Source organism: Gossypium arboreum, chromosome 6 (genome assembly GCF_025698485.1).
Source record: "Gossypium arboreum isolate Shixiya-1 chromosome 6, ASM2569848v2, whole genome shotgun sequence".
In the NCBI taxonomy this organism is placed as follows: domain Eukaryota; kingdom Viridiplantae; phylum Streptophyta; class Magnoliopsida; order Malvales; family Malvaceae; genus Gossypium; species Gossypium arboreum.
The window spans coordinates 94,353,270-94,380,324 of record NC_069075.1 but is presented as its reverse complement, the minus strand read 5'-3'; the positions used below and the strand labels follow the sequence as shown (position 1 = coordinate 94,380,324).

General features: G+C 36.1%; 1 protein-coding gene across 1 annotated transcript; it reads left to right on the top strand.

Annotated features, from left to right (window-relative positions):
* Positions 1-15,827: 15,827 nt before the first annotated feature.
* On the top strand, positions 15,828-26,570 carry LOC108453741 (uncharacterized). The gene is made up of 14 exons (XM_053030202.1): positions 15,828-16,114; positions 16,438-16,540; positions 16,657-16,903; positions 17,192-17,233; positions 19,880-19,951; positions 20,079-20,214; positions 20,390-20,547; positions 20,739-20,823; positions 21,226-21,428; positions 21,542-21,703; positions 22,212-22,361; positions 24,617-24,881; positions 25,033-25,298; positions 26,212-26,570. Exons 1-14 carry the CDS (start codon positions 16,057-16,059, stop codon positions 26,464-26,466), a joined length of 2,202 nt encoding a protein of 733 aa, XP_052886162.1. The 5' UTR covers positions 15,828-16,056; the 3' UTR covers positions 26,467-26,570.
* The last annotated feature ends 485 nt before the right edge of the window (positions 26,571-27,055 follow it).

Sequence of the window (27,055 nt, the reverse complement as noted above, 5' to 3'; positions counted from 1 at the left end):
AAAAAATTTCCAGACAAGCTGGTTACTGCGTCACTGTCGCCTTAAAACTCATATCTTGAGTTTCAAAACTCGAAAATCAGTTTCGTAATTTTTCTCCGAAACTAGACTCATATTTCCATCTACATATTTTTTTCTAGAATTTTTGGTCGAGCCAATTAGTACAGTTTATTAGTTAAAGTCTCCCATATTCCAAGGTTTGACTACACTGACCTTTATGCATTACAAATTGGATATCTTCTGGTACAGGTCTTCAATACTGATGCCATTTGTTTATTTAGAAACTAGACTCAAAGAGGAATCTATAAATATATGGCATGACTCCAAATCATCTCTGGTTAATTTACAATTAATTTCCAAATTCGAAACAGGGGATCCAGAAACCGTTCTGGCCCTGTTTCACGAGAACTTTAATATCTCTTAACATATAACTCATATGATCGTTTCGTTTCTTCCATATGAAAGTAGATTCATCAAGGTTCATTTACATAATTTATTCACTATTTAATTCCATTCCTACAAATTTTAGTGATTTTTCAAATTCTCACCACTGCTGCTGTCCGTATCTATTTTCAAGGTAAACTTTACCTATTTCGTGGTTTCCATGGACCAACTAGAGTTTTGTCATACATAGGTCCACATATACTCATATTTAGCCATTCCAATGGCTGATCATTTGCCTAACACTTCCATTCCTGTCCATGCTCACATCATGAAACCATACATATATACATAAACACAAATAGTCTAATGCCATACCCCACTTTTACGAGCCATTTTCGCATGGCTGTACACACATACATCACAAAACGTATTCGAAAAATAGCAAAGGGTAGTCCTATACATGCCATATCCGGAGTTCAACTAAAAGAATACCAAAAGGGCCTTGATAGTGTGGATGACTTCGATTTCGATGATCCCGAATCCGATAGCTAACGAGCAAAATCTATAAAACAGAGAAACAGAGAAACGGAGTAAGCAATTTATGCTTAGTAAGTTTGAGCAAGGGATTCCAGCACAACAAAAGCATAGCAATCATATAGCTAACGGATAATTTCGTATGCACAAATTCTCAATGTCATACTTATTTCACATTCCAACCCCTATATTCATACATAAGGGATCATCTTAGCCAAATACCGGAAGCTTATTACTTGACTGAGCGAATATCATTCGAAGGGAATCAACTAATTTCAAGCACATACGAACATACCTCATTGCTGGAATTTTTCAAGCGTATTAACTAAAAGTTTTACAGCAAGAACGCTTGTTCTCGAATCACGTACCTTCGGAATTTAACCGGATATAACGACTAGCTCAAATGCCTTCGGGACAAACCCCGGTTATAGTAACTCGCACGAATGTCTTTAGGACTTAACCCGGGTTTACTAACTCGCACAAATGCCTTCGGGCTTAACCCGGATTTATTAACTCGCACGAACGCCTTCGGATCTTAGTCCGGATATGGTCACTTAACACAAAGCCTTCGGGACTTAGCCCGGACATCATTCAAATAGCCAAGCACAATTATCAATAAATCATGACACATTCGTATTTCATTCTCATTAGCAAAATTCAAACACAAGTCACTTATCACATTTGCAATTTCGCTCAATAGCCACACACAAAGAGCATGATCTAATCAAATCATAATCTAAGTTCCATTACTCGAGAACTTACCTCGGACATGGTCGAACGATTTGACGGCTATTCGATGACTTTTTCCTTCCCTTATCGGATTTAGCTCCCTTTGCTCTTGAGCTTAATTTAACAAATAAATTGGTTTTATCATTTGAGCATCGAAGAGGAATTCAAGGTACTTAGCCCACATATTTTCATTATCAAGCTTGATATTTAGCATGCAATGGCATTAACACCACATCCACTTTGGCGAATATCATTCCATGACATAGCAAAGATTTGAACCATGGGCTAATAAAACATCAAGCTAGCAAATAAAAACATGCATGAATCCCATGGCACAACCTCAAACATACCTTAATCTTGACACAAGTATGGCCAAACTTCCTCCTAATCCCCTCCAAACCAAGCATGAAGCAAGAACCCTTCCTTCTTCCTTAGAATTTCAGCTCAAAGAGAATGAAAAAAGATGAACAACAATTTTTTCTTCTCTTTTCCTCTACTCACTGACAATGGAGAGGGGAGAGCCTTCATACACAATTTTTTTATTTTTTATTACCCATGCATCTTATTTTATTTCTCCTTACATAATGCACTTACAAAACATGTTTCATGACATGTCTTGCCCATATTTCCTTGTCATGGCCGGCCACTAGCTATTAGGGGGAATTTGACATGCAAGTCCATTGTTTTGCATGCATGCTTTAAATTAGTCATCACACATTTCCCCATCATACTTTCAAAGTTTTCTACTAGGTCCTTTCTAGTGAAATTCACATTTATAACTCTAAATTAAAACATCAAAATGTCACACATGAGTTAACACATATTATAGGCAATAAAATAAATATTAAATTATTTTTATGCCTCGGTTTTGTGGTCCCGAAACCACATTCCGACTAGGGTCGTTTTAAGGTCACAACTCTCCCCACTTAAGAAATTTTCGTCCCGAAAATCTTACCGTAAATAGGTTTGGGTATCGCTCTTTCATAGGGTTCTCAGGTTCCCAAGTAGCTTCTTCTATCCCGTGTTTGAGCCATAACACTTTCACTAGCGGAACCCTCTTGTTTCGCAACTCTTTCACTTCACGTGCTAGGATACGAATCGGTTCTTCTTCATAAGTCATATCGGCTTGAATTTCAACCTCTGATGGACTAATTACGTGCGACGGATCAGATCTATAGCGTCGAAGCATTGAAACATGAAAGACATCGTGAATCTTTTCAAGTTCAGGAGGCAAAATCAAGCGATACGCAACTGGACCGACTCGTTCGGATATCTCATATGGCCTGATGAACCTCGGACTCAATTTCCCTTTACGGCCAAATCTGAGTATCTTTTTCCAAGGCGAAACTTTAAGAAATACTTTATCTCCCACCTGATACTCAATGTCTTTTCGTTTCAGATCCGTATACGACTTCTGACGATCGGAGGCTATCTTCAGACTTTCACGGATTATTTTTACTTTCATTCAAAGATCTTTAATCAAATGCACTCGAAAATTTTGCTTTCATCGAGCTCGGTCCAAAACAATGGTGTACAAAGATTTACGCCGTACAAGGCCTCGTAAGGCGCCATTTTAATACTTGATTGAAAACTATTGTTGTGGCGAATTCAATCAAAGGTAAATACTGTTCCCATGAACCATCGAACTCGAGGATGCAACATCTCAACATTTCCTCAAGTATCCGAATTATCCGCCGGATTGACCATCGGTTTGGGGGTGAAAAGCGGTGCTAAAATGCAACTTGGTGCCCAAGGCTTCTTGCAATTTCTTCCAAAATCGCGAGGTGAATCTCGGATCTCTATCCGATACAATAGAAATAGGTACCCGTGTAATCTCATAATCGAGAAATATACAATTCAGCAAGTTTATCCAATGAAGAGTCCGACGACGGGGATAAAGTGAGCCGACTTAGTCGATCTATCAACAACAACCCAAATCGCATCCTTTTACTTGCGACAATGGCGGTCCGGACACAAAGTCCATTGTGACTCGATCCCATTTCCACTCGGGTATCGTAATCGGTGAAGTAATCTCAAGGCACTTGATGTTCCGCTTTCACTTGTTGACATATTAAACATCTCAAACAAAGTCGAGATGTCTCGTTTCATACCATGCCACCAAAACCGACGTTTCAAATCGTTGTACATCTTCGTACTTCCCGGGTGGATTGCCATTCGGCTACAATGGGCTTCGTTCAGAATTATCGAAATAAGTTCTGAATTTCTTGGAATACACAAACGATTTCTGAACCTCAAACAATCGTCATCATCGACTTGAAACTCTGATTCCACCTTCGGAACACATTCAGCCCGTCTTGCAACCAACTTATCGTCGACTTTCTGAGCTTCACGAATTTGACGAATCAATGATGGTTTGGCCTTTAATTCGGCTACTAACACATTGTCGGGTAGAATAGACAAGTGTACATTCATCGCTCGTAAAGCAAACAGTGATTTTCGGCTTAAGGCGTCCGCAACCACATTAGCCTTTCTCGGGTGATAATCAATGACAAGCTCATAATCTTTTAACAACTCGAGCCAACGTCTTTGTCGCAGATTTAAGTCTCTTTGAGTCATCAAATATTTGAGACTTTTGTGATCCGAATACACATGGCACTTCTCACCAAATAAGTAATGTCGTCATATCTTTAAGGCGAATACGATGGCGGCCAATTCGAGATCATGGGTCGGATAATTTTTCTCATGTGGCTTTAATTGTCTCGATGCATAGGCCACAACTCGACCTTCTTGCATCAATACGCAGCCCAACCCAAGTAGGGAGGCGTCACTCTAGATGACAAACTCTTTGCCAGATTCAGGCTGCACTAATACTGGAGCTTCCGTCAAATGAGTTTTCAATTGATCGAAACTTTTCTGACACTTTTCCGTCCATTCGAACTTGACATCTTTCAAGCGGTTTACGTCATGGGTGTGGCTATCATCGAGAATCCTTTTACAAACCGTCGGTAGTAACCTAAAGTCCCAAAAGCTCGAACCTCGTAATATTTCTGAGGCTTCCAGCTAAGTATGGCTGAAATTTTACTCGGGTCGACTCGAATACCCGATGCAGATACCACATGACCCAAGAAGCTAACCTCTCTTAACCAGAACTCACACTTGCCGAACTTAGCATATAACTGCTTATCCCGTAATATTTGCAACATTAATCTCAGGTGCTCCGCATGTTCGGTCTCATCTCTTGAATAGACCAAGATGTCGTCAATGAACACAACTACGAATCGATCCAAGTACGGTCTGAAGATCCGATTCATCAAATCCATAAATACCGCAGGGGCATTAGTGAGCCCAAACGGCATCACTAAGAACTCGTAGTGACCATATCTTGTTCTGAAGGCAGTTTTGGGTATATCCGAATCTCGGATTCGCAACTGATAATAGCCCAATCTCAAATCTATTTTTGAGAACACTGAGGCTCCCTTCAGTTGATCGAACAAATCATCGATCTGTGATAGCGGATATTTGTTCTTTATTGTCACTTTATTAAGTCGACGATAGTCGATGCACAACCTCATGGTTCCGTCCTTCTTTTCACAAACAACACCGTGCACCCCAAGGTGAAAAACTCGGTGAGCAAAACCTCTATCCACCAACTCTTGCAATTGAGCTTTCAACTCCTTTAATTCGTTGGTGCCATACGATACGGAGCTATCGAAATCGGTGTGGTCCTGGTATAAGCTCAATACCAAACTCTACCTCCCGAACAGTGGCAAACCCGGTAATTCTTCGAAAAACATCCGGTACTCACAAACCACCCAAGCATGATTCGGGTTTTATTTCTAACTCCTTATCATCAAGTACATACGCAAGGTATGCTTCGCACCCTTTTCTTACATATTTCGGGCCAACATTGATGATATTACGGTTGGCAACCCTTCAAGTCCGTAGACTCAATTCAATCATCTCGTTATTTGCGCACCTTAAATCAATAGTCTTGCTTTTGCAATTCACAACCGCATCATGCACGGTCAACCAATCTAAACCGTATAACATCAAATTAAATCAAACGGCAACAACATCAAGTCCGCGGAAAATAGGAATCTCGAATTACTAGGGGGCATTTCTTACACACTTTTGTCGACGAGCACGTAACAACCCAAGGGATTTGACACCCGAATTACGAACTCAGTAGACTCAATAGGTAAAGTCTTACTGGATGCTAAGGTTTCGCATATATAAGAATGATTAGAACCAGGGTCAATCAAAGCAATCACATTAGTATCAAAGAGAGTGAAAGTACCGGTAATAACATCTAGCGAGGAAGCATCCTCACGTGCGCATATGGCATAAGCCCTAGCAGGAGCGTGAGCCTCGGATCTGGTCGTAGCATCTCTAGATCCTCTCTGACCACCACTAGTATTGCCCGTATTTCTAGATGGTCTACCTCGGGCAATCTTTAATGAAGTGGTCGACTGATCCGCACTTGTAACAGGAGCGGTCACGGAATCTACAACTCCCAAAATGCCATTTGCCACAATATTGGCACTCCGTTCTGTCTCGATGATCATTGCCAATACTGGCAATCGAAGTGACTCGCGTGCCCATAGGGGGTCGATCGAGGTCTCGTCTAGTAAAGCCCAAAGTGTCTCTAGATCGGCCTAAGCCATCTCTAAATTTCTTTGATGATGTGGAAGGGCTTCCCAAGACCTCTTCTGAAACTCCCTTGCTCCCACTTCACTTTCCTTTTCTCCATCTTGAGCTCCTCGGCTTTGCACGCTCGCTCGACAAGAGCCACAAACTCTCGATTTCCAAAATGCCAACATACGACTTTATATCATCATTCAGTCCATCTTGAGCGTTTACACATCACGACTTCAAGAAATGCATTCTCGCGTCTGGCTAAGCCTCACAAACTTTCGTTCATAGTCGAGAACCGACATGGAACCTTGTTTAAGTTCAAGAAATTCCTTCCGCTTTTGATCCATGAATCTCGATGATATACTTTTTCCAAACTCGGTTTGGAAAAACTCCCAAGTTACTTGTTCTCGGGGCACAACAGAAGTCAGAGTACTCCACCAATAGTAGGCAGAATCACGTAGCAAGGAGATAGTACACTTTAGACATTCATCGGGCGTACAAGATAGCTCATCGAGTACCCGGATAGTGTTGTCCAACCAAAATTCAGCTTGCTCGGCATCATCGCTATCTGTAGCTTTAAATTCAGTAGCCCCATGTTTTCGGATTCTATCAACTGGGGGCTTATTCGACCTTATTTGGTTAGTTACCGGAGGCATCGTAGGTGCGGGGGTTGTATTAGTCAGGAATGGAGGTTGTGGAACAGCCGTGTTAGTTCGAATGTATTGGTTAAACCAATCATTCATCACGCTATAAAAGGCTTGCCTAGCCTCATCATTCGGATTGCTAGCAATAGGTTGAGAGTCCGCCGGCGCTGTCCCTTGTGCCGGAGTAGGTGCCACACTCTCCACATCATCAGCTATCGCTCGATTGGGATCGGGATCCATTACTATAAATAAACACAAATTCAAACGTCAGAAATCACCACACTATCAAATAATCACAAAAAATGGCATGTATAGCTAGACCCAAACGCATTACGGTAGTCCTAGAATCGACTAAACCGTAGCTCTGATACCAATAAAATTGTAACACCCCGTACCCGAGTCCGTTACCGGAGTCGAACACAAGGTGCACACAAACTTAACTTAATCATTTTCACTGTCCATTTAAAAAATTTCTAGACAAGCTGGTTACTGCATCATTGTCGCCTTAAAAATCATATCTTGAGTTTCAAAACTCAAAAATCAGTTTCGTAATTTTTCCCTGAAACTAGACTCATATTTCCATCTACATATTTTTTTCTAGAATTTTTGGTCAAGCCAATTAGTACAGTTTATTAGTTAAAATCTCCCCTATTCCAAGGTTTGACTACACTGACCTTTATGCATTACGAATTGGATATCTTCCGGTACAGGTCTTCAATACTGATGCTGTTTGTTTCTTTAGAAACTAGACTCAAAGAGGAATCTATACATATATGGCATGATTCCTAATCATCTCTGGTTAATTTACAATGAATTTCCAAAGTTGGAACAGGGGATCCAGAAACCGTTCTGGCCCTGTTTCACGAGAACTTTAATATCTCTTAACATATAACTCATATGACCATTTCGTTTCTTCCATATGAAAGTAGATTCATCAAGGTTCATTTACATAATTTATTCACTATTTAATTCCATTCCTACAAATTTTAGTGATTTTTCAAATGCTCACCACTGCTGCTGTCTGTATCTGTTTTCAAGGTAAACTTTACCTATTTCGTGGTTTCCATGGACCAACTAGAGTTTTGTCATACATAGGTCCACATATACTCATATTTAGCCATTCCAATGGCTGATCATTTGCCTAACACTTCCATTCCAGTCCATGCTCACATCATGAAACCATACATATATACATAAACACAAATAGTCTAATGCCATACCCCACTTTTACGAGCCATTTTCGCATGGCTGTACACACCTACATCACAAAACGTATTCGAAAAATAGCAAAGGGTAGTCCTATACATGCCATATCCGGAGTTCAACTAAAAGAATACCAAAAGGGCCTTGATAGTGTGGATGACTTCGATTTCGATGATCCCGAATCCAATAGCTAACGAGCAAAATCTATAAAACAGAGAAACAGAGAAACGGAGTAAGCAATTTATGCTTAGTAAGTTTGAGCAAGGGATTCCAGCACAACAAAAGCATAGCAATCATATAGCTAACGGATAATTTCGTATGCACAAATTCTCAATGTCATACTTATTTCACATTCCAACCCCTATATTCATACATAAGGGATCATCTTAGCCAAATACCGGAAGCTCATTACTTGACTGAGCGAATATCATTCGAAGGGAATCAACTAATTTCAAGCACATACGAACATACCTCATTGCTGGAATTTTTCAAGCGTATTAACTAAAATTTTTACAGCAAGAACGCTCGTTCTCGAATCATGTACCTTCGAAATTTAACCGGATATAACGACTACTCAAATGCCTTCGGGACAAACCCCGGTTATAGTAACTCGCACGAATGCCTTCGGGACTTAACCCGGGTTTAGTAACTCTCACAAATGCCTTCGGGCTTAACCCGGATTTATTAACTCGTACAAATGCCTTCGGGCTTAACCCGGATTTATTAACTCGCACGAACGCCTTCGGATCTTAGTCCGGATATGGTCACTTAACACAAAGCCTTCGGGACTTAGCCCGGACATCATTCAAATAGCCAAGCACAATTATCAATAAATCATGACACATTCGTATTTCATTCTCATTAGCAAAATTCAAACACAAGTCACTTATCACATTTGCAATTTCGGCTCAATAGCCACACACAAAGAGCATGATCTAATCAAATCATAATCTAAGTTCCATTACTCGAGAACTTACCTCAGACGTGGTAGAACGATTTCGACGGCTATTCGACGACTTTTTCCTTCCCCTTATTGGATTTAGCTCACCTTTGCTCTTGAGCTTAATTTAACAAATAAATTGGTTTTATCATTTGAGCATCGAAAGAGGAATTCAAGGTACTTAGCCCACATATTTTCATTATCAAGCTTGATATTTAGCATGCAATGGCATTAACACCACATCCACTTTGGCCGAATATCATTCCATGACATAGCAAAGATTTGAACCATGGGCTAATAAAAACATCAAGCTAGCAACTAAAAACATGCATGAATCCCATGGCACAACCTCAAACATACCTTAATCTTGACACAAGTATGGCCAAACTTCCTCCTAATCCCCCTCCAAACCAAGCATGAAGCAAGAACCCCTTCCTTCTTCCTTAGAATTTCAGCTCAAAGAGAATGAAAAAGAGATGAACAACAATTTTTTCTTCTCTTTTCCTCTACTCACTGACAATGGGGAGGGGAGAGCCTTCACACACAATTTTTTTTTATTACCCATGCATCTTATTTTATTTCTCCTTACATAATGCACTTACAAAACATGTTTCATGACATGTCTTGCCCATATTTCCTTGTCATGGCCGGCCACTAGCTATTAGGGGGGGAATTTGACATGCAAGTCTATTGTTTTGCATGCATGCTTTAAATTAGTCATCACACATTTCCCCATCATACTTTCAAAGTTTTCTACTAGGTCCTTTCTAGTGAAATTCACATTTATAACTCTAAATTAAAACATCAAAAATGTCACACATGAGTTAACACATATTATAGGCAATAAAATAAATATTAAATTATTTTTATGCCTCGGTTTTGTGGTCCCGAAACCACATTCCGACTAGGGTCGTTTTAAGGCTGTCACAATTAATGAAATTAATTAAAACACTTTGGTGAGGTAAAAATAATTTTGATTTGAAAAGAGTGATTTATAAACTAAGATTTTAAAACTAAGCAAACAATTTAAATAAAATAAAAGAGTTCTAGTGCACGATTTCAATTAAGATTTAATCAAGATGATATAATTGTGTTGGATTAATTATACCTGTTTAACTTAGAAATATTAAATTCGTGCTTTTGCTGTTATGAATAAATTCACGGCAACCTAGTAATTTGCTAACTTATGAACATATTTACTAATTAAAAGAATTCCATTTATCTCTTTAACATATCCCTATGCCAATTCAACCAACTAAACAGATTTAATAAAGTAAACATGCTATCGCACATACATACTTATTGAATTAAATTATCTCTCGAATATTCCTATGTCGATTCAACCGATTAATTCAACTTAATAAACATGTAAAAGATCATGTGAAGTAACAAAGTAGCCATACCTTGAAACAATTTAATCACAACAATCTTGCAAGTTATGCAAGGCATATGTATCGCCAAATACAATGCTGATTTAGTTTTCAGTTACCTTAGAAGAATTAAACATGCACTGATTAAGTACTGAGTCCATTAATTGCAATTTCAATCTGTTTAAACAATTAATTCTTTAGTTATCTAAACAATTATAATGCCAGATAACCTAAGCATGATTTTACTTAATCAAGCATTTCACTGAGGCCTATAACAACATAAACACTAATTTAATAATTCAAGTAGGAAAAATATAATCAACCCAACATGAATTAAATTCAAGCTAAATTGATTAAAATAACCATTTCAACAACAATATTTTTCATAGATATGTTCATCATAAAAACAACAGCAATTAAAAAGAAAGGGAATAGAAAGCAAATCCAATGTTTCTCTGTAGCTTGACTGTTGCTCTGTTCTTAGTCTCCGTTGGCTTCACCGAGCAAGGCTTCTATGAATCCTTGATTGCTGCCCAAGGTGGCTGAAGAACACCTCTTTCTCAAGAGAGGAAATCGGCACAAGAGGAAGGGAAAATGGGATGGAAAAATGGAGAGGAAACTTTCAGAGAGGTGAAGAAAGGATGAGAGAATGTTGTGGAATGAGGGATGTTGAGGGATGCCTTGAAATAAGTAGCATAGGGTGGATTTTATAGCTGAAGAGGGCTGCTAAAAATAGCAAATTCAGCAGCCAAGAGAGCCCTCCCATGGCCGGCCACACACATGGCAAGGTTGAAGTTTTCAACCTTGCTAAAAATAGGCTGGGGCAAATCTACAAAGCCTAAAATAAAGGTGGGGTTTGAACGTAGTTTGGAGGTTTTTCACGGGCCTTTTTGCAAGCATATTTTATCAGCTAATTTTCTGTTTTGGGTCAGCCAATGGACGGTTCTGGTCAGCCCAATTAGTGGCTGGTTCGGCTCACTCCATTCAGTTCAACCAGTGCGGTTCACTAGGCCCTTTCTTCATAATTAATTAAAATTAATTCATTTAACCTAAATTGAATAGGAAATAAATTAAAATTAATTTAATTATGAATTAATACACATTTCTGGACCGTCTTGGGCTGGAAATTAATTGGCCTCGATACTTCAAATTTCTCTTGGTTTTGTTCTTCTCGCAGTGTTCATCGGGCCCTTTTTCTCCAATTGTGTAATTCTATCAAAAATAACCAAATTTAATCAAAATTAACTATAAAATTAATTAAAATTCATAATTTTCATATTTTTAACATAATTTAATTATTTTTTGACAAGAATTTAACCGGAATAGCCTGGTTTTAAGTTAAAAAGGGTATGAAAAAGTATATAAATTTTTGTGTTTCCAAGTTCCAACTGAGGCTGGTATGTGCAAACGTTTTGAAGAGGGCTTAATTGAAGACATTAAGTTATTGATTGATATTCTTCAATTGAAGGAATTTGTAGTATTGGCTGATCTAGCATACAAAGCTGAAGAATTGAGTAAAAAAAAAGAAATAAGCTGAAAGAGAAGCTCGAGTTTCTAGTAAAAGAATTATGAGCAAGTCGCAATCATCTGCTTCTAAGAAATCAAAGAAGTATTATGATCGTTTTACAACATCAGCGGATATTCTGGAAAAGAGCGAGGCTCTCAACGCTCTAACCCGAGATCCTCGTTTCCATTTGTAACCAGTGTTGGTAGTGCTGCTAATCCTAAACCGAAATGTAAATTTTGTAACAAATTTCATTTTAGAGAATGCCAATTAAGAAGTGGGGCATGTTATAAATGTGGTTATCTTGATCATTTTCTTAAAGATTGCCTGGAAAGGGTTGAAAGAGATATTGAACAGACTTCAAAGCTGAGTAATCTTGCTCCAAGAGGTAGACCACCCTGTTATCCTGACAATTTCAATGGTAGCCGAGGTACTACAAGGGATACAACAATTAAATCTGAGGTACGAGTACCGGCAAGGACATATGCTATTCGTGCTAGAGAAGATGCCTCTGCAGCAGACGTCATTACTGGTACATTTTCTCTACTTGATACTGATATTACTGCTTTGATGGATCCTGGTTCCACACATTCATACATATGCACAAATTTAGTGTCTGTTAAAAATTTACCTGTTGAATTCACTGAATTTATGGTTAAAGTTTCAAACCCCCTGGGTTAGTATGTTATGGTGGATAAAGTCTATAAAAACTGTCCATTGACGGTAAAGAGTTATTGTTTTTCGGCTGATTTGATGTTATTGTCATTTGATGAATTTGATGTGATTTTGGGAATAGACTAGCTAACCTAACATGATGCAGTGGTGAATTGTAAACAGAAATAAATTATATTGAAATGTTAAAGTGGTGAGTTACTCTATGTTGGATATGATAAATTAGATGGATTACCTAATGTGATTTCAGCAATATCAGCACAGAACTATATTAGAAAGGGTTATGAAGCTTATCTTACATATGTGTTGGAAACTAAAGTATTTGAGTCGAAAGTTTTAAAATAGTTGACATGAATTATTTGTAAATATTCTGAAAACTCCAATAATGCTCCGTAACCCTGTTCTGGCAATAGACACGGGTTTGGCATGTTACATTGGGAATCTTCAATCTTCACAAAAATATGTTTCAAAGTTGGCTTAAATGATGTTTTTCGAGTTATTTTCTTGAGTATTCTCTAGCACCTCCCTCCCATCTTCTTATTTTTGACATATATATGTCTTAGAATGCTCGAAAAACCTAAAAAACACAACTTTCTACTATTTACTACACAATCTCGTTAAATTGACACGGCCGTGTGGTTTGGCCATGTGAAAAGGTGTAGCCCATGCAACTCCTTTAGCTTGTTCTAACGTTTTGATTTTCACTCCTTTTGCTCCCAATTGCTCTATTAAGCATTAAAACATGAATTTAAAGGATTAGGAGTATAAAATTCACAATTAACATCGGATAATCACCAAAAAAAGCGTTAAGAATGGGGTTAAAACATGTTACTTTTAGCATTTATCACCTCTTTCCTAGTAGAACTAGGGGACTAGTTTTTCTATCAGATAAGTATTATATGTATTTTACTAATTCAACTAGGATTCTTTTATTTCTCCCTATAAATAGACGACACTGGTAAGGCTATATACACAAGTCATATACAACTTTGAGATATTGTTATCTTGCTTGAAAATGGTGAGAAATTATTTTTAAGTATAAATTTTATTTTTCGGAAATAACAATTCTATTGATTTTTATAGATAAAGAGATTTACTTTCTTACTGAAAGTAAGAAAATTATTTGTGATTCTATGTTTGATTTGTGATTGTTTGAGCCTACACTTGAAGCGATTCATGGTATAAGAATAGCGGATAAGACCATTCGATTGGAAGCCGAAAACGTAAAGGATCTGTCTTGCACAAAGTACATGTACTTTTCAGGAAAAGTTTATTGTACCACAAACCAGCTTGATTTTTAAAATTTTAGTTTTTCGCTGTGACACAAAACCATTTATTAAACCAGATTTTTCCAACAATCGGTATAAAAGCAAGTTGTGCTATGTTTATAGTATAAACTGATACCAAAATTTTCTCTCTTCTTCATGTTTGGTTAATTTTTTATAAGATGTGACATTTTTATAATTATTAGCATGTTTTGCATTATATTTATGAATGAATTTTTATATTATTTTATTATTTATATGATAAAATAATTTTGCCAAATTGTGATTCCTATAAATTAAAGTGGTTGTAATTATTATTTTATCGTGGACTATCATCTCTATGTAGGTTTTATTTAATTTTTAGAATAATTCATGTGAGTCGGAAATGAACATAAGTCTTCTGTAACCAATTTTTTTGGCGAAACTCGGAGAACCAGGATGCATCCAGTACTAATTGAGACGACACAAACCTGACCCAACGAACTGGCAAAAGACCAACGGTGGTTGTTGACAGCGGTGGCCTAACAGTGGTTGGTGATGGCTGACGATGGTTGGTGGCGACCCGACGACAGTCCGATGGTGCCCGACAGTGACCAGAGGCAACTCAATGATGGTCCATGGTGCTCAGTGGCAGTCTAAAGATGACAACAACCTCAACCGTGGCGGCAACGAAAGTTCGTGATGGTGATAGTAGATCCCTTCGGTGGTTTATGTTTGTAATATGTTATGTAATTTAGAACACATAAAAAATTAAATCTATAATATAGAAAAAGATTAAGTTGACTAGGTATAGAATTTTAATAAATGAGAAAATATATAAAATTATTAAATTTGAATTATAAGTAATATCAATATTTGTCAAAAATTTAATATGATATGAGCGGCCTAAAATCGGCTTAGATTAACCATTTACAAGTATGGACAAGTTTAGGTAAAATTCTAAGCTCATATTTCATGTTGAACTAGACTTAAATTAGTATAAAGTGTGTTAATATTATACTTAAACTCGACCTGAAACTAATCTAGCTTTGCTCATGAATACCTCTAAGAGGGATTCTTTTCCAAAATTACAGTTGATTTGAGTTCAAATTCATGCTAAGCTCATTGCATATCAAATTACTTTGTGTTAGACTCCTTTTGAATTCGAGTCATTACAAATTATGTGAGTTCATTCAGATTGTTGATTCTTTTTATGGTTAAATTGGATTTGATTTAACTGAAGTTCAATTGGATGGGATTGAAATTTGAAGTTGAAAGCTAGAGTAGAAGTGTCTAATATCTATCAATTATATAAAAGGAAGGTCCAAAGATGACATGTCGGATGCTTTTCTTTTCCCTTCTTTTCTCTTTTACATTTTAGAAATATTGTTAAATTTTAGTCTTAATCTTTCTATTATGTTTAGTTTTGAGATTTAATCTCCATGCTTTAATTTCTAACATAATTGGTTGTTTATATTCTTATAATGTTAGTAATTAGACCAAATAGTTTGCATTGTGAACTCTTCGATTAAAATTTTACATAATTATACACAATTTAAATGCCTTGAGAGCTTTTCGAGATTAACATGTGGCTTTTTGTTTCTTTTAAGTTTGTGCTTTTTTTTTATATTATAAGACAAATGATCAAATTTCAAATTTGGCCTTTAGTTTTAACATAATTTAATTAATCTATTTTTATAATATTATTTGTAAATCTAAATAGTTAATATTGTTAATTATTGATATAAAAATTTATTTTATCATGAATGGGTATTTTTTAAAACCTTAATCAATATTTTCAACATTAGTTCTATTATTACATAAATACCGAATAAATTATTTTAATTTCAAAACTTATATCAAAAGATTTAATGAATTTTTTAATAATGATAATAATTAGACGTAAATTTTAAATTTGAAAAATAAAAATTTTAACTTTTAAATATAGTAAATATTTAGGTATGTAGAGAGTAGTTTAACATTCAATTTTTTTTCTCCATTTAACAAACAATACGTATGAGGCGGTTGGCGGTTGGTTAATGGTTGCTGTGTCATGTAGACATATAACGTGGCAACATTTCTGCAATCGGAAGAAAAAGAATATAGAAAAAGTTTCGTAACCCGGTCCCAATCAAAAGCTTCGTTCAAAGACGCATTTTCACAAACAAGTTGTGAGCACGACTTCTTTCGCTTAGGTAGGTGCTCGACTTCTTTCGCTTGCCTTTGTACCGTTCGCTCAATGAGGAATGTGTTCGCTCCTCTCAACCGTCATCGCCTTCTCACATTGCTCTCCACTGGTATCATTCTTCTTTTCTATTAGTCTTTCCTTTTCCGTCCCCGCTTATTATTCTATCAACATTAATATCAATTGTTCTTTGATTTCCTATTGCTGCACTGTGTTTAATTTTCTTCGATGCTAGTATTATCCTGATAATTTAAGTTTTAGGATTGTGAAGCACTTTTATAGCACCGAGTTGGGCATTTCTGGAACTTCCCGGAAGTAATATTTTGTTGGTCATATTTGTTTTACCTTCGGTTGTTCATTTAGTAATGTTCTTACGACCTTGAGTATATGTGGATGTTACTGTTTATATTAGTTGATTACTTATACTGCTTGCAGCTGTAAACCATAATAGACATGTTGGAACAATGCTGCGTTATTCTGTTTCTCCGGAAGTTCAGATGGATACCAGGCATCGATTATACTTGTTGCAGCAACAACTGTAAGTGCATTCATATTTACCACTAAATTTTGCTGCTCGGAATTGGGTTATGTAATAAATTGGTCTGGTGAATGTGGAGTGTCTCTAACATTTGTTTTTTTACCTTTTTTATGCAGGTTTTCTACAGGTTTTGCCAGTGTCCATGGTGAGAGGCCTTCTGCAGAGTATGCAAAGCTGAGGAAAGAATCATTGGAAAGTGAATTTGGGCATACTGTTGGAACGCACAGCTCAACAAGCGTTTCTGCTGTATACCGATTTGGCCCATTTCTGGCTTTGTATAGAGCAGCAATCATTTCATTTCATGTATTGAAGTTGACCATTTGGCATTTCTTTTTTCGAGACATAAAAGAGCGTGCTGTGAAGGTATTATATGAATTTTATTCTTAAACATGTTCTGTTTAATAACTTGAATTGGTTCTATTATTCTTGCATGCATCTATATTCATCCAATTTGAGAGTAGAGTAAAACATCGAAATCTTAGCATAATCTGGCTGACTTTGTACTAGAAGTTTGCATGCTTTAGTGTTGCAATTTCATGTTATTTGGCCAATGGTTTTGCTGAAACTATCATAAGTTCCTATTTCCTCTTTTATTTTATTTTATTTTATTTTTGTTACTACAAGCTTATTGTATTTTTTACATTCTTTCAGTTTCGTGAGATGTTAATCCGCTTGGGTCCTTTCTATGTTAAGGTAAGTTCCTTTATCTTTGTTTTATCGTACTCTTTATTTATTCCAAACTGTTCCAATAAGTTTCTTGTTGGGCTTCGTTTATTCTAGTTTCCCTTTACCAAAGTTTTACAAAAAGTTAAATTCTACTATTAGGCCCTGTACTTTGTGAAAGTTGAGGATTTAGTCCCTATACTTTAATTTGGTCATTTTCAATCCTTTTCAAATTTTAAAATTTAACTCATCACCAAACGGTAACTGTTAAATTCATTAAGTTCTACTATTTCCAAAATTTGATGCATCAAACATGGTATCATATGTGAATGTCATATCAGCTTGTTATTTCCACATATTACGCATTAAAAATTCAGTTAATGGTTAACGATTGTCATTTGCATCAAGACTAAAATTTCAAAATTCGAAAACTATAGAATTTGATCCAATTGGAGAATATGGACTAAATCTACTATTGTATGCATAGTACTAGACTATTAATTAAATTTAACCAAATAGATTTAACTGCTATTGATTGGGTTAGGACTAAATTTTTAAAATTCAAAAAGTACATGGACTAAAATTGACCAATTCGAAAAGTGCAAAGACTATAATTAATCAAATTGAAGTACAGGGACTAAATCCACAACTTTCGCAATGTACAAGAACTAATAGCAGGCTTTTATTTCCTTCATAAACTCTAAGTTAGGAATTCTATTAGGACTCTTTCATTTGTTATTAACAATCTATAAAAGGGTGCCAATATGAAATAAAGAGTTAAGCAATTATTTTATAAAAAAGAAACATTATTTTGAGAGGGGGTTCAGTCAAAGACGAATCTGCCTTTTGAGTAACCATAGGTCAAAGCAAGAATTTTTTCTCGTTTAGACTTGTGACTAGATCTTACGCCAAGGCACATAACAACTTGGTATCTGAGCCAGCTGTCATGGGTGACGAAAAGACTTTGAAAGCCAAGCTAGAGGCTACAAATGGCTACAAGGCAACAAGCATTAGAGGAGCAGGTGGCGATATTATCTCTTTCAGTCCAAAAGATAACGAAAGGGGATTCAAAGAAAAATAATGAAGAACAGGGCAACAGCGAAGCACAAAAAGGAACTCAGACTCGCGACACGGTGGGTGCATGGTGTCACGATACTCTAAGATGGAATTTCCCACTTATGATGGTGTTGAAGACCCTTTAGGGTGGCTGAAAAGATGCGAATTTTTTTTTGGCAATCAATGAACTAACAAAGAAGGCAAAGTAGGCTTACCTTCATTCCATCCCTTACGAGAGACACAATTGTGGTTTGATCAAATGGAAGAAGAAGAGGCAAATCTTGATTGGAGGCGCTTCAAAGAGTGTTGTCATGTAAGGTTTGGGCCACCTATGAGTAATAACCCCTTGGGAGAACTTGCTAGCTTGAGACAAACTTGGATTGTAGAGGAATATCAATGTCAATTTCAATCGCTATTGGCTAGGACTGCAAATCTTACTTCGACAACAAGTAAACCCCTTTACTTCCAAGTTGGTAGAGGAACTTAGAATTGATATTGAGATGCAACAACAGGAAAACTTTGGAGTTGCAATGAATATGGCTTGAACATTGGAACGTAAACAAAATGTCTCTTCCAAACTGTCATCTTGAGTCCTGAATTGGCCAACTTCCCAAAACACTGGCAGCAATTTAATTATTCCAACAACTAAGAGCATTGCAAAGGGAGGGGGGACAAACAACAGAACCAACAGGGAACAACGGCAAAATAGGTTCTTCTGCACCATTTATTAAGCGATTGACACAGACAGAAATGGCGAAAAGAAGGGCTAAGGGGTTGTGTTATAATTGTGACGAGTCTTATTCCATGGGACACAAATGTAAAAGGTTTGGATAGAAGTACAAGATGTTGAAGGCAGGCAAGATGATGATGCGATAGATGATTTTGGATAAGTTTTGAAGTTTATTCTGAATTTGAGTTTGAGGACAAGCTCAACTCCAGAAGGGGAGTAATAATATGGACGCTTTTATTGCAATAGGAGTTTTTAGTTTTATTTATTTCTTATATCAGGTTTTATTAAGAGTTTTAATTTTACTTATTTTCTCTATTATATTAGGTTTTTATTTCCTTCATAAGCTCTAAGTTAGGAATTCTATTAGGACTCTTTTCTTTGTTATTAACTATCTATAAAAGGGTGACAATATGAAATAAAGAGATAAGCAATTATTCTATAAAAAAGAAACGTTATTTTGAGAGGGGGTTCAGTCAAGGATGAATCTGCCTTTTGAATAACCATAGGTCGAAGCAAGAATTCTTTCTCGTCTAGACTTGTGACTAGATCCTACGCCAAGGCACATAACACTTCACTGTTCTGTTCTGCTTTTCATTTAATTGGAACCACTGTGTGGAGATCTATTATGGGTCTGAAATTCAAGTATTGATGTTAACTTTTGATAAGGAGTTTGAAGACTTGATGGTTGCTCATTGAAGTAGGCTATAGACATGCAAGCTTATATTTGTTTTATTGTTTGCTTTTGTATCAAACAAACCTTTTGCATTTAATTTCTAGAGATAAAAGCAAGTAGAAAAATAAAATAAAATAAAATGTCTTAACCCATTTATTTCTCTTAATCCTCCTGGACAAAACTAATAACTTTGGTCTACTTTTATTTGGGTATGCAGCTTGGACAGGCTTTGAGCACAAGAGCAGATATATTGCCACCTGTCTATTGCCAAGAGCTTGCTAAGTTACAGGTATACAGCCCCTTTCCTCAACCATACGTATACAGCTATGGGTTAAATTGTTGAGATTTATGAATATTGATGTTTATCTTTGTCCATTTGTTTTCTTTCTGATTTGCACCTTTTCTATTAACGCAAGGATCAAATTCCCCCATTCCCGACTCGTATTGCAAAAAAATCTATTGAAACGGAATTGGGTATTCCAATTTCTGAAATTTTTGCGGATATTAGCCCAGAGCCTATTGCAGCAGCATCTTTAGGACAAGTTTATAAAGGTCAGACCACCATTTCTGTGAAAGGAAAACAATATATAATTCCTTTTTTTCTCCTTTCTCTATCATTGTCTCATGTTACAGACATTCCAACTTTTGATATATTATCTATTAAAGATCTATATTTATGAGAATGTATAAAGCTAAATGTTTGCTTTCATGGCTTTAAGTATTGCAGCTTGCCTTCATTCTGGAGAACTTGTAGCTGTTAAAGTACAGAGGCCTGGTATGTCACTAATGTTGACCCTTGATGCATTGTTATTCCATATGATTGGTGGCCAAATAAAGCGATTTGCAAAAGCTCGCAAAGATCTTTTAGTAGCTGTGAATGAAATGGTGAGTCTTCCTCGAGTGTTTAGATATCCAATCATGTTATATACATGTCTATTATCAGTTATTATGCATGCATTGTAAATAGTATACTCAGATTTTGATCTTTGCAACAGTATGTGCATTTCTACCATCATCTTTTCATTGATGAATTGTACATGCTTATGGACCTCTTCAGGTCTCTCTTAAATGAACAGGTAAGGCACATGTTTGATGAAATCGATTATGTACTGGAGGCTAGAAATGCTGAACGGTTTGCCTCTCTTTATAGTGGCTGGCCTGGTAAGTGTTTTATAATTGCTTATGACATATTAACTAATTTAAAGCTTAGCAACTATATGGGACTTATTCTATTGGTTGGCCTCTTGAAGAGTAGAAATACCGAAAGGGTTAACTTGTGCCCTGTTACATGACCTAGCATCATTTTGTTGTGTCATTTTCTTGCCTATTATAGTATTCTGAGGATCTTAACTTTAATATTGGACTGCTTCGTGTTAAAAGAAAGAAAAACTCATAGGAGGGTGGTTTATGGTTGAAAAAAAGTAAATGTTATGATTTCCTTCCATGCTTCAAAATGTTACCACTGCATGTTGTTGTATTTGATGCTGTTAACCTTTTCGTGAGCCTTGCCCTTGTGATTTATGAATGGTTATTCATATTAGTGCAATTTCCTTGCGAGTACAGGAGATGGCCATACTTCAAATCATAATGCCAAAGGTGTAAATACCATCAAAAATAAAAATGCAAAGGGAATTAAAGTGCCAAAAATATATTGGAACCTGACCCGAAAAACTGTGCTTACTATGGAGTGGGTAGATGGAATTAAGCTCACAGATGAAGCTGCCCTGAAAAAGGCATATCTTAATCGAAGGGAACTGATTGACCAGGTAATCTAATTAAGTGTTCTGTTTGAGCTCTTGGCTATGTCAGCCATTACATTTGCAGCTCATATATGGTCTAACTGTGTTCAGTTCGATCTTATCTTTTGATGGTTTGTTAGGGAGTGTATTGCTCTTTGAGACAAATGCTTGAGGTGGGGTTTTTCCATGCTGACCCACATCCAGGAAACCTGCTTGCTACTAGCTGTGGGTCCCTTGCATATTTTGACTTTGGGATGATGGGGGATATTCCTCGCCATTACCGTGTAGGACTTATTCAAGTGGTAAGAGCAGTTCTATTGATAATTATACCAGGCTACTGCTTTATATTACATTATCCATGCTCATGACAGATCTTCTACGCATTATGTTAGTATTCAAAATATGGTAGTTCTGGATACAATAATGTTACATGAACCATTGAACATCAAAGAGACAACTAGTGCATAAGCTTGAATAAAGCTAAATAATATTTCAAAACTGAAATCTCATCTTTTCCTTCTAACCCTTGAGCAGAGAACATTTTGTTGTTGCAGATGTCTCAACTCTGCAATGGGTTATTTTTCCCATATAAGAATGGAGAAAAATAATGGAATGAATAAAGTAATAGTTATCTCAGAAAAATTACGGTTACCTATTAACCCAAGCTCTAAATTCTCTTGGCCTGGTTACTATTACATGCACATGTCATGTCCTCCTTTTATGCTTTTCTTTTTTTTGTATGATGATACTGAGCTTTGATTGTTATTCCCTGAGGTTGTTTCTGTGTTCCTAAGTTCTTGCTTTTTTCAGCTTGTGCACTTTGTTAATCATGACTCTCTGGGATTGGCAAATGATTATCTTTCTTTGGGATTTATTCCTGAAGGAGCTGATATACAATCCGTGGCAGATGCATTGCAGACATCTTTTGGGGATGGGACTCGACAATCTAAAGATTTCCAGGTTTTTGCTTAAAGTCCTTTACCTTATTTTCAGATTTTCCATTCGCAGTTTAAGTTCATCTATTTCTCTTCCTAATTTTTTCAAAGTACCAACAGGTATAATAAACACTTTGAAATGCCATCTCCATTGCTAGTTAGTAGTTCTATAGGTTTGTCCTTCAAAATGGTTCTTGATATTTGTTTGACTTAATGATGGGAAATTCATAGTTACGGGGAGAGATTCATGTCAAAGATTGTGCTGTTCCTTGAACATGGTTACCCACATTGCATAAATATAGCAAGTATCCAGTTCAGTTGCACTGTCTTATGATGAAAAATAAACTATAGTTTCTAAATTCACCAATTTGGGTTGCAGAGTGAGATTTTGATATGGACGTTTTTATTGCAATAGGAATTTTAGTTTTATTTATTTATTATATCTGGTTTTATTAAGAGTTTTAGTTTTACTTAATTTCTCTATTATTTTAGGTTTTTATTTCCTTCATAAACTCTAAGTTAGGAATTCTATTAGGACTCTTTCCTTTGTTATTAACTGTCTATAAAAGGCCTTTTGAGTAACCATAGGTCGAAGCAAGAATTCTTTCTCGTCTAGACCTGTGACTAGATCCTACGCCAAGGTGCATAACAACTTTATATCTGAGCCAGCTGTCATGGGTGACAAAAAGACTTTGACAACCAAGCTGAAGGCTTTTATGGAACAAATAGCTACAAGGCAAGAAGCATTAGAGGAGCAGGTGGCGATATTATCTCTTTCGGTCCAAAAGATAACGAAAGGAGATTCAGAGAAGAATAATGAAGAACAGGGCAGCAGTGGAGGCAGAAAAAGGAATTTAGACTTGCAACACGGTGGGTGCATGGTGCCACGATACTCTAATATGGAATTTCCCATTTATAATGGTGTTGGAGATCCTTTAGGGTGGTTGAAAAGATGCGAATTTTTTTTTTGACAATCAACAAACTAACAAAGACGACAAAGTAAGCTTAGCATCATTCCGTCTTTTAAGAGAGGAACAATTGTGGCTTGATCAAATGGAAGAAAGGGAGGCAAATCTTGATTGGGGGCGCTTCAAAGAGTGTTGTCATGTAAGGTTTGGGCCACCTATGAGTAATAACCCCTTGGGAGAACTTGCCAACTTAAAACAGACTGGGACTGTAGAGGAATATTAACACCAATTTCAATCACTATTGGCTGGGACTACTAATCTTAAACCTCGACAACAAGTAAACCTCTTTACTGCTAGGTTGATAAAGGAACTTAGAATTGATATTGAGATGCAAAAACCGAAAAACCATGGAGTTGCAACGAATATGGCTCGAACATTGGAACATAAACAAAATGTCTCTTCCAAACTGTTATCTCGAGCCATCCAGAATTGGCCAACTTCCCAAAACACTGGCAGTAATTCAATTATTCCAACAACTAAGAGCATTGCAAAGGGAGGGGGACAAACAATAGAACCAACAGGGAACAACGGCAAAATGTGTTCTTCTGCACCATTTATTAAGAGATTGACACAGACAGAAATGGCTGAAAGAATGGCTAAAGGGCTGTGTTATAATTGTGACGAGTCTTATTCCATGGGATACAAATGTAAAAGGTTATTTTGGATAGAAGTACCAAATGTTGAAGGCAAGCAAGATGATGATGAGATAGATGATTTTGAATAAGTTCTGAAGTTTTTTCCGAGTTTGAGCTTTTATTGCAATAGGAATCTTAGTTTTATTTATTTATTGCTCAACTACGAGAAGGGGAGTAATGATATGGACGCTTTTATTGCAATAGGAATCTTAGTTTTATTTATTTATTATATCAGATTTTATTAAAAGTTTTAGTTTTACTTAATTTCTCTATTATATTAGGTTTTTATTTTCTTCATAAACTCTAAGTTAGAAATTTTATTAGGACTCTTTCCTTTGTTATTAACAGTCTATAAAAGGCTGCCAATATAAAATAAAGAGATAAGCAATTATTCTATTAAAAAGAAACGTTATTTTGAGAAGGGGTTCAGTCAAGGATGAATCTGCAATTTGAGTAACCATAGGTCGAAGCAAGAATTCTTTATTGTCTAGACCTGTGACTAGATCCTACGCCAAGGTGCATAACAGATTCATTCGAGTTTTGTTCTCTTTGATATCTGCATGTGTTTGCATGCTTTTATATAAGTCGTCATGATAAGTTCCTTTGAAACTTATTTTTTGTTATTTTTTTATGGTTACTCGTCTCTGCAATGACTTTCCCATTGCTCTGTATTTCAGGGTATAATGAACCAGTTATATGATGTCATGTACGATTTTAACTTCTCTCTTCCCCCAGACTATGCTCTAGTGGTGAGAGCTCTTGGTTCACTAGAAGGAACAGCAAAAGCACTTGATCCCAATTTCAAAGTCGTTGAAAGTGCATATCCTTTTGTGATTGGGAGGCTGTTGGCCGATCCCAGTCCTGACATGAGAAAAATCTTAAGGGAGCTTCTCATTCGTAACAATGGATCCATTAGGTGGAACCGCCTGGAGCGCTTGGTAGGTCTTCTCCCTTTGTTATTACATTTGCAGACCAATCCACTTTGACAACAGAATTGTTATCTGCTAGTAACAAATAAAGACAATTGTCTGTTCTAATTAAACTAAATTGCTTCATTCCCTTAAATGAGTGGGGTTCATCTTGTATCAGGTAGCTGCAATATCCGAACAGGCTTCTGAGGAACCTCCTGAATCTGAAGAAAATGATTCACCTCCGTCGGGATGGAAGTCATTCGATATGCATGCAGTTGTTGATGCCACAGAAGATCTTCTGCTTTTCATTCTATCTGAAAAGGGTCTAATGGTGCGCGTTTTCCTCCTTCGGGATATAATTCGAGCAGCAGATATCTTTCTGCAGGATGAAGTCTTTGGTTGCAGGCTAGAAGCTGAAAGTAAAGCAAGGAGAACTTCAGAATTTGAGGTCTGTAATGTCTTTCATTATTATTCTCACAAACTGGAAGTAGCTTAATTTAAGTTTAAGGTTAATTGCATAAGAAGTCTCTAAAATATAGTTCGCGGTTCTTAAACTTCAAAACATATTATTGAACCCTCAGAGTATCAACACTGTATAATCAGGTCAGTTTGGGCGTTCACTGATCAAATTTTAAATGTGTATACTTATTACATGGACAGCTTGCATTTTAGATTTTGGAATGTTAAAAAGGACATTGTTTTTAAATTTTAGGGAAGCTTGTTTTAACACCTCAGGTGTCCGTGTAATAGTTACAAACGTACTAGTTTTAAATATGTTCTAGCTTATGGCTAAGCTGACCAGAAGACGGTAATGATGTGATATTCATCCTTTGAGGATTCAGTTACAATGTTTGAAATTTAGAGATTAATTTAAAAATCTAGATCCAATTTGAGGACGTTTAGTATAATCAACCTTTTTCACTTTACCATAAACTTGCTTTGAGCCTAGCTGAGCCTGAATGGTGAAAAGTTTGAATTTAAGCTCAACTTTGAAATTTGAGCCTTTTTTAACTTTACCTTAAACTTGCCTTGCGTTGGGACCTGAATAGTGACAAGCTCAAATTCAAGCTCCACTTGAAATTTGAGGTTAGATATTCAGTTCGAGCTTAATTGAACATTAATTTTTAAGTTTGAGTTCAATTAAATTCACTTGTTAATTTTTATACTTAGCTCTGATTAAAGCTTTCGTACTTTTTTTCTATACATTTTCATAATGCAAAAAATATATCAAATTGAAAAGCTCGAATTCAATTCTAGCTGAGCTCGAGAATTTTCTAATTGCATTTGACTCTTCAAGTTTCATTAAATCTGCCTAGATGTATTTGGAAGGATTATTTTGTTGTGTATTTTGTTATTTGCAGGATGGTGCGATTAGGAGTAGGGTAGTTAATGGGTTCGGGTCACTTCATCGAGCAGTAAAGTCGGCCCCTGAGATTTGGACAGCGATGTTGATGCGCATTGTGTTGAAGCCACAAACCCTTAGCTTTTCTGTAGATATCATTTCGGCCGTGTGCAACCACGTCAGCAACAAATTCCCAGAGTCCTTCTGGGTTTGTATGTCCAGACTGATTCACGAGTTGTCAAAAACCCATGCACCTGACACTCGTATGAGATAAAAACAACTATACAAAGTGTGTTTATATTGGAAACTTAGTCTAATGGATTTTAAAATTGATTTAATCTATGAATTCAAAATGAAAATTAAGAGATTTCAATTTAATTTGAACCTTCTAAATTCATTTTGAAATGTTAAAATATTTAAATTCCAACAATTAAAAATAATGAACTGATTTGTGCTTATTTTAAAATGGTAAGAATAAAAAAATAATTATAAGAATTCTAATTTTAGAAGTGATTTATATATAATATGATACTAACTCCTAAGTTGGGGATAATAGTTTCTCTCTTCTCTATATCTAATATAGATTTCAACTCTTTTTATGCCATGTAAAGTAAATGGAGAAAATTATCAATCTAGTTTGATTCTTTATAACTCCATTTAATTATTTTAGAAAAAAGTTATAACAATCATTCCAAATCGCTTAATTCTTTCTTCGATTAAATCTAAATAAATAAATTTTACTTTCCTTCTTAATGTTTATTATCATTAATATCATTACACTTGAATATCTAATTCTAATTACTTTAATGTCAACGTTTATTTCATATTTTAACTTTAATTTAACCTTTCATTTATATATTTTT

Excerpts from the sequence above, each read along its gene's own strand:
- LOC108453741 (XM_053030202.1), top strand. The coding sequence starts at position 16,057 with ATGAGGAATGTGTTCGCTCCTCTCAACCGTCATCGCCTTCTCACATTG. Across the intron at positions 21,429-21,541 it reads GAAGGGAACTGATTGACCAG|GGAGTGTATTGCTCTTTGAG; the intron begins GTAATCTAATTA and ends ATGGTTTGTTAG. Across the intron at positions 22,362-24,616 it reads GACAATCTAAAGATTTCCAG|GGTATAATGAACCAGTTATA; the intron begins GTTTTTGCTTAA and ends TCTGTATTTCAG.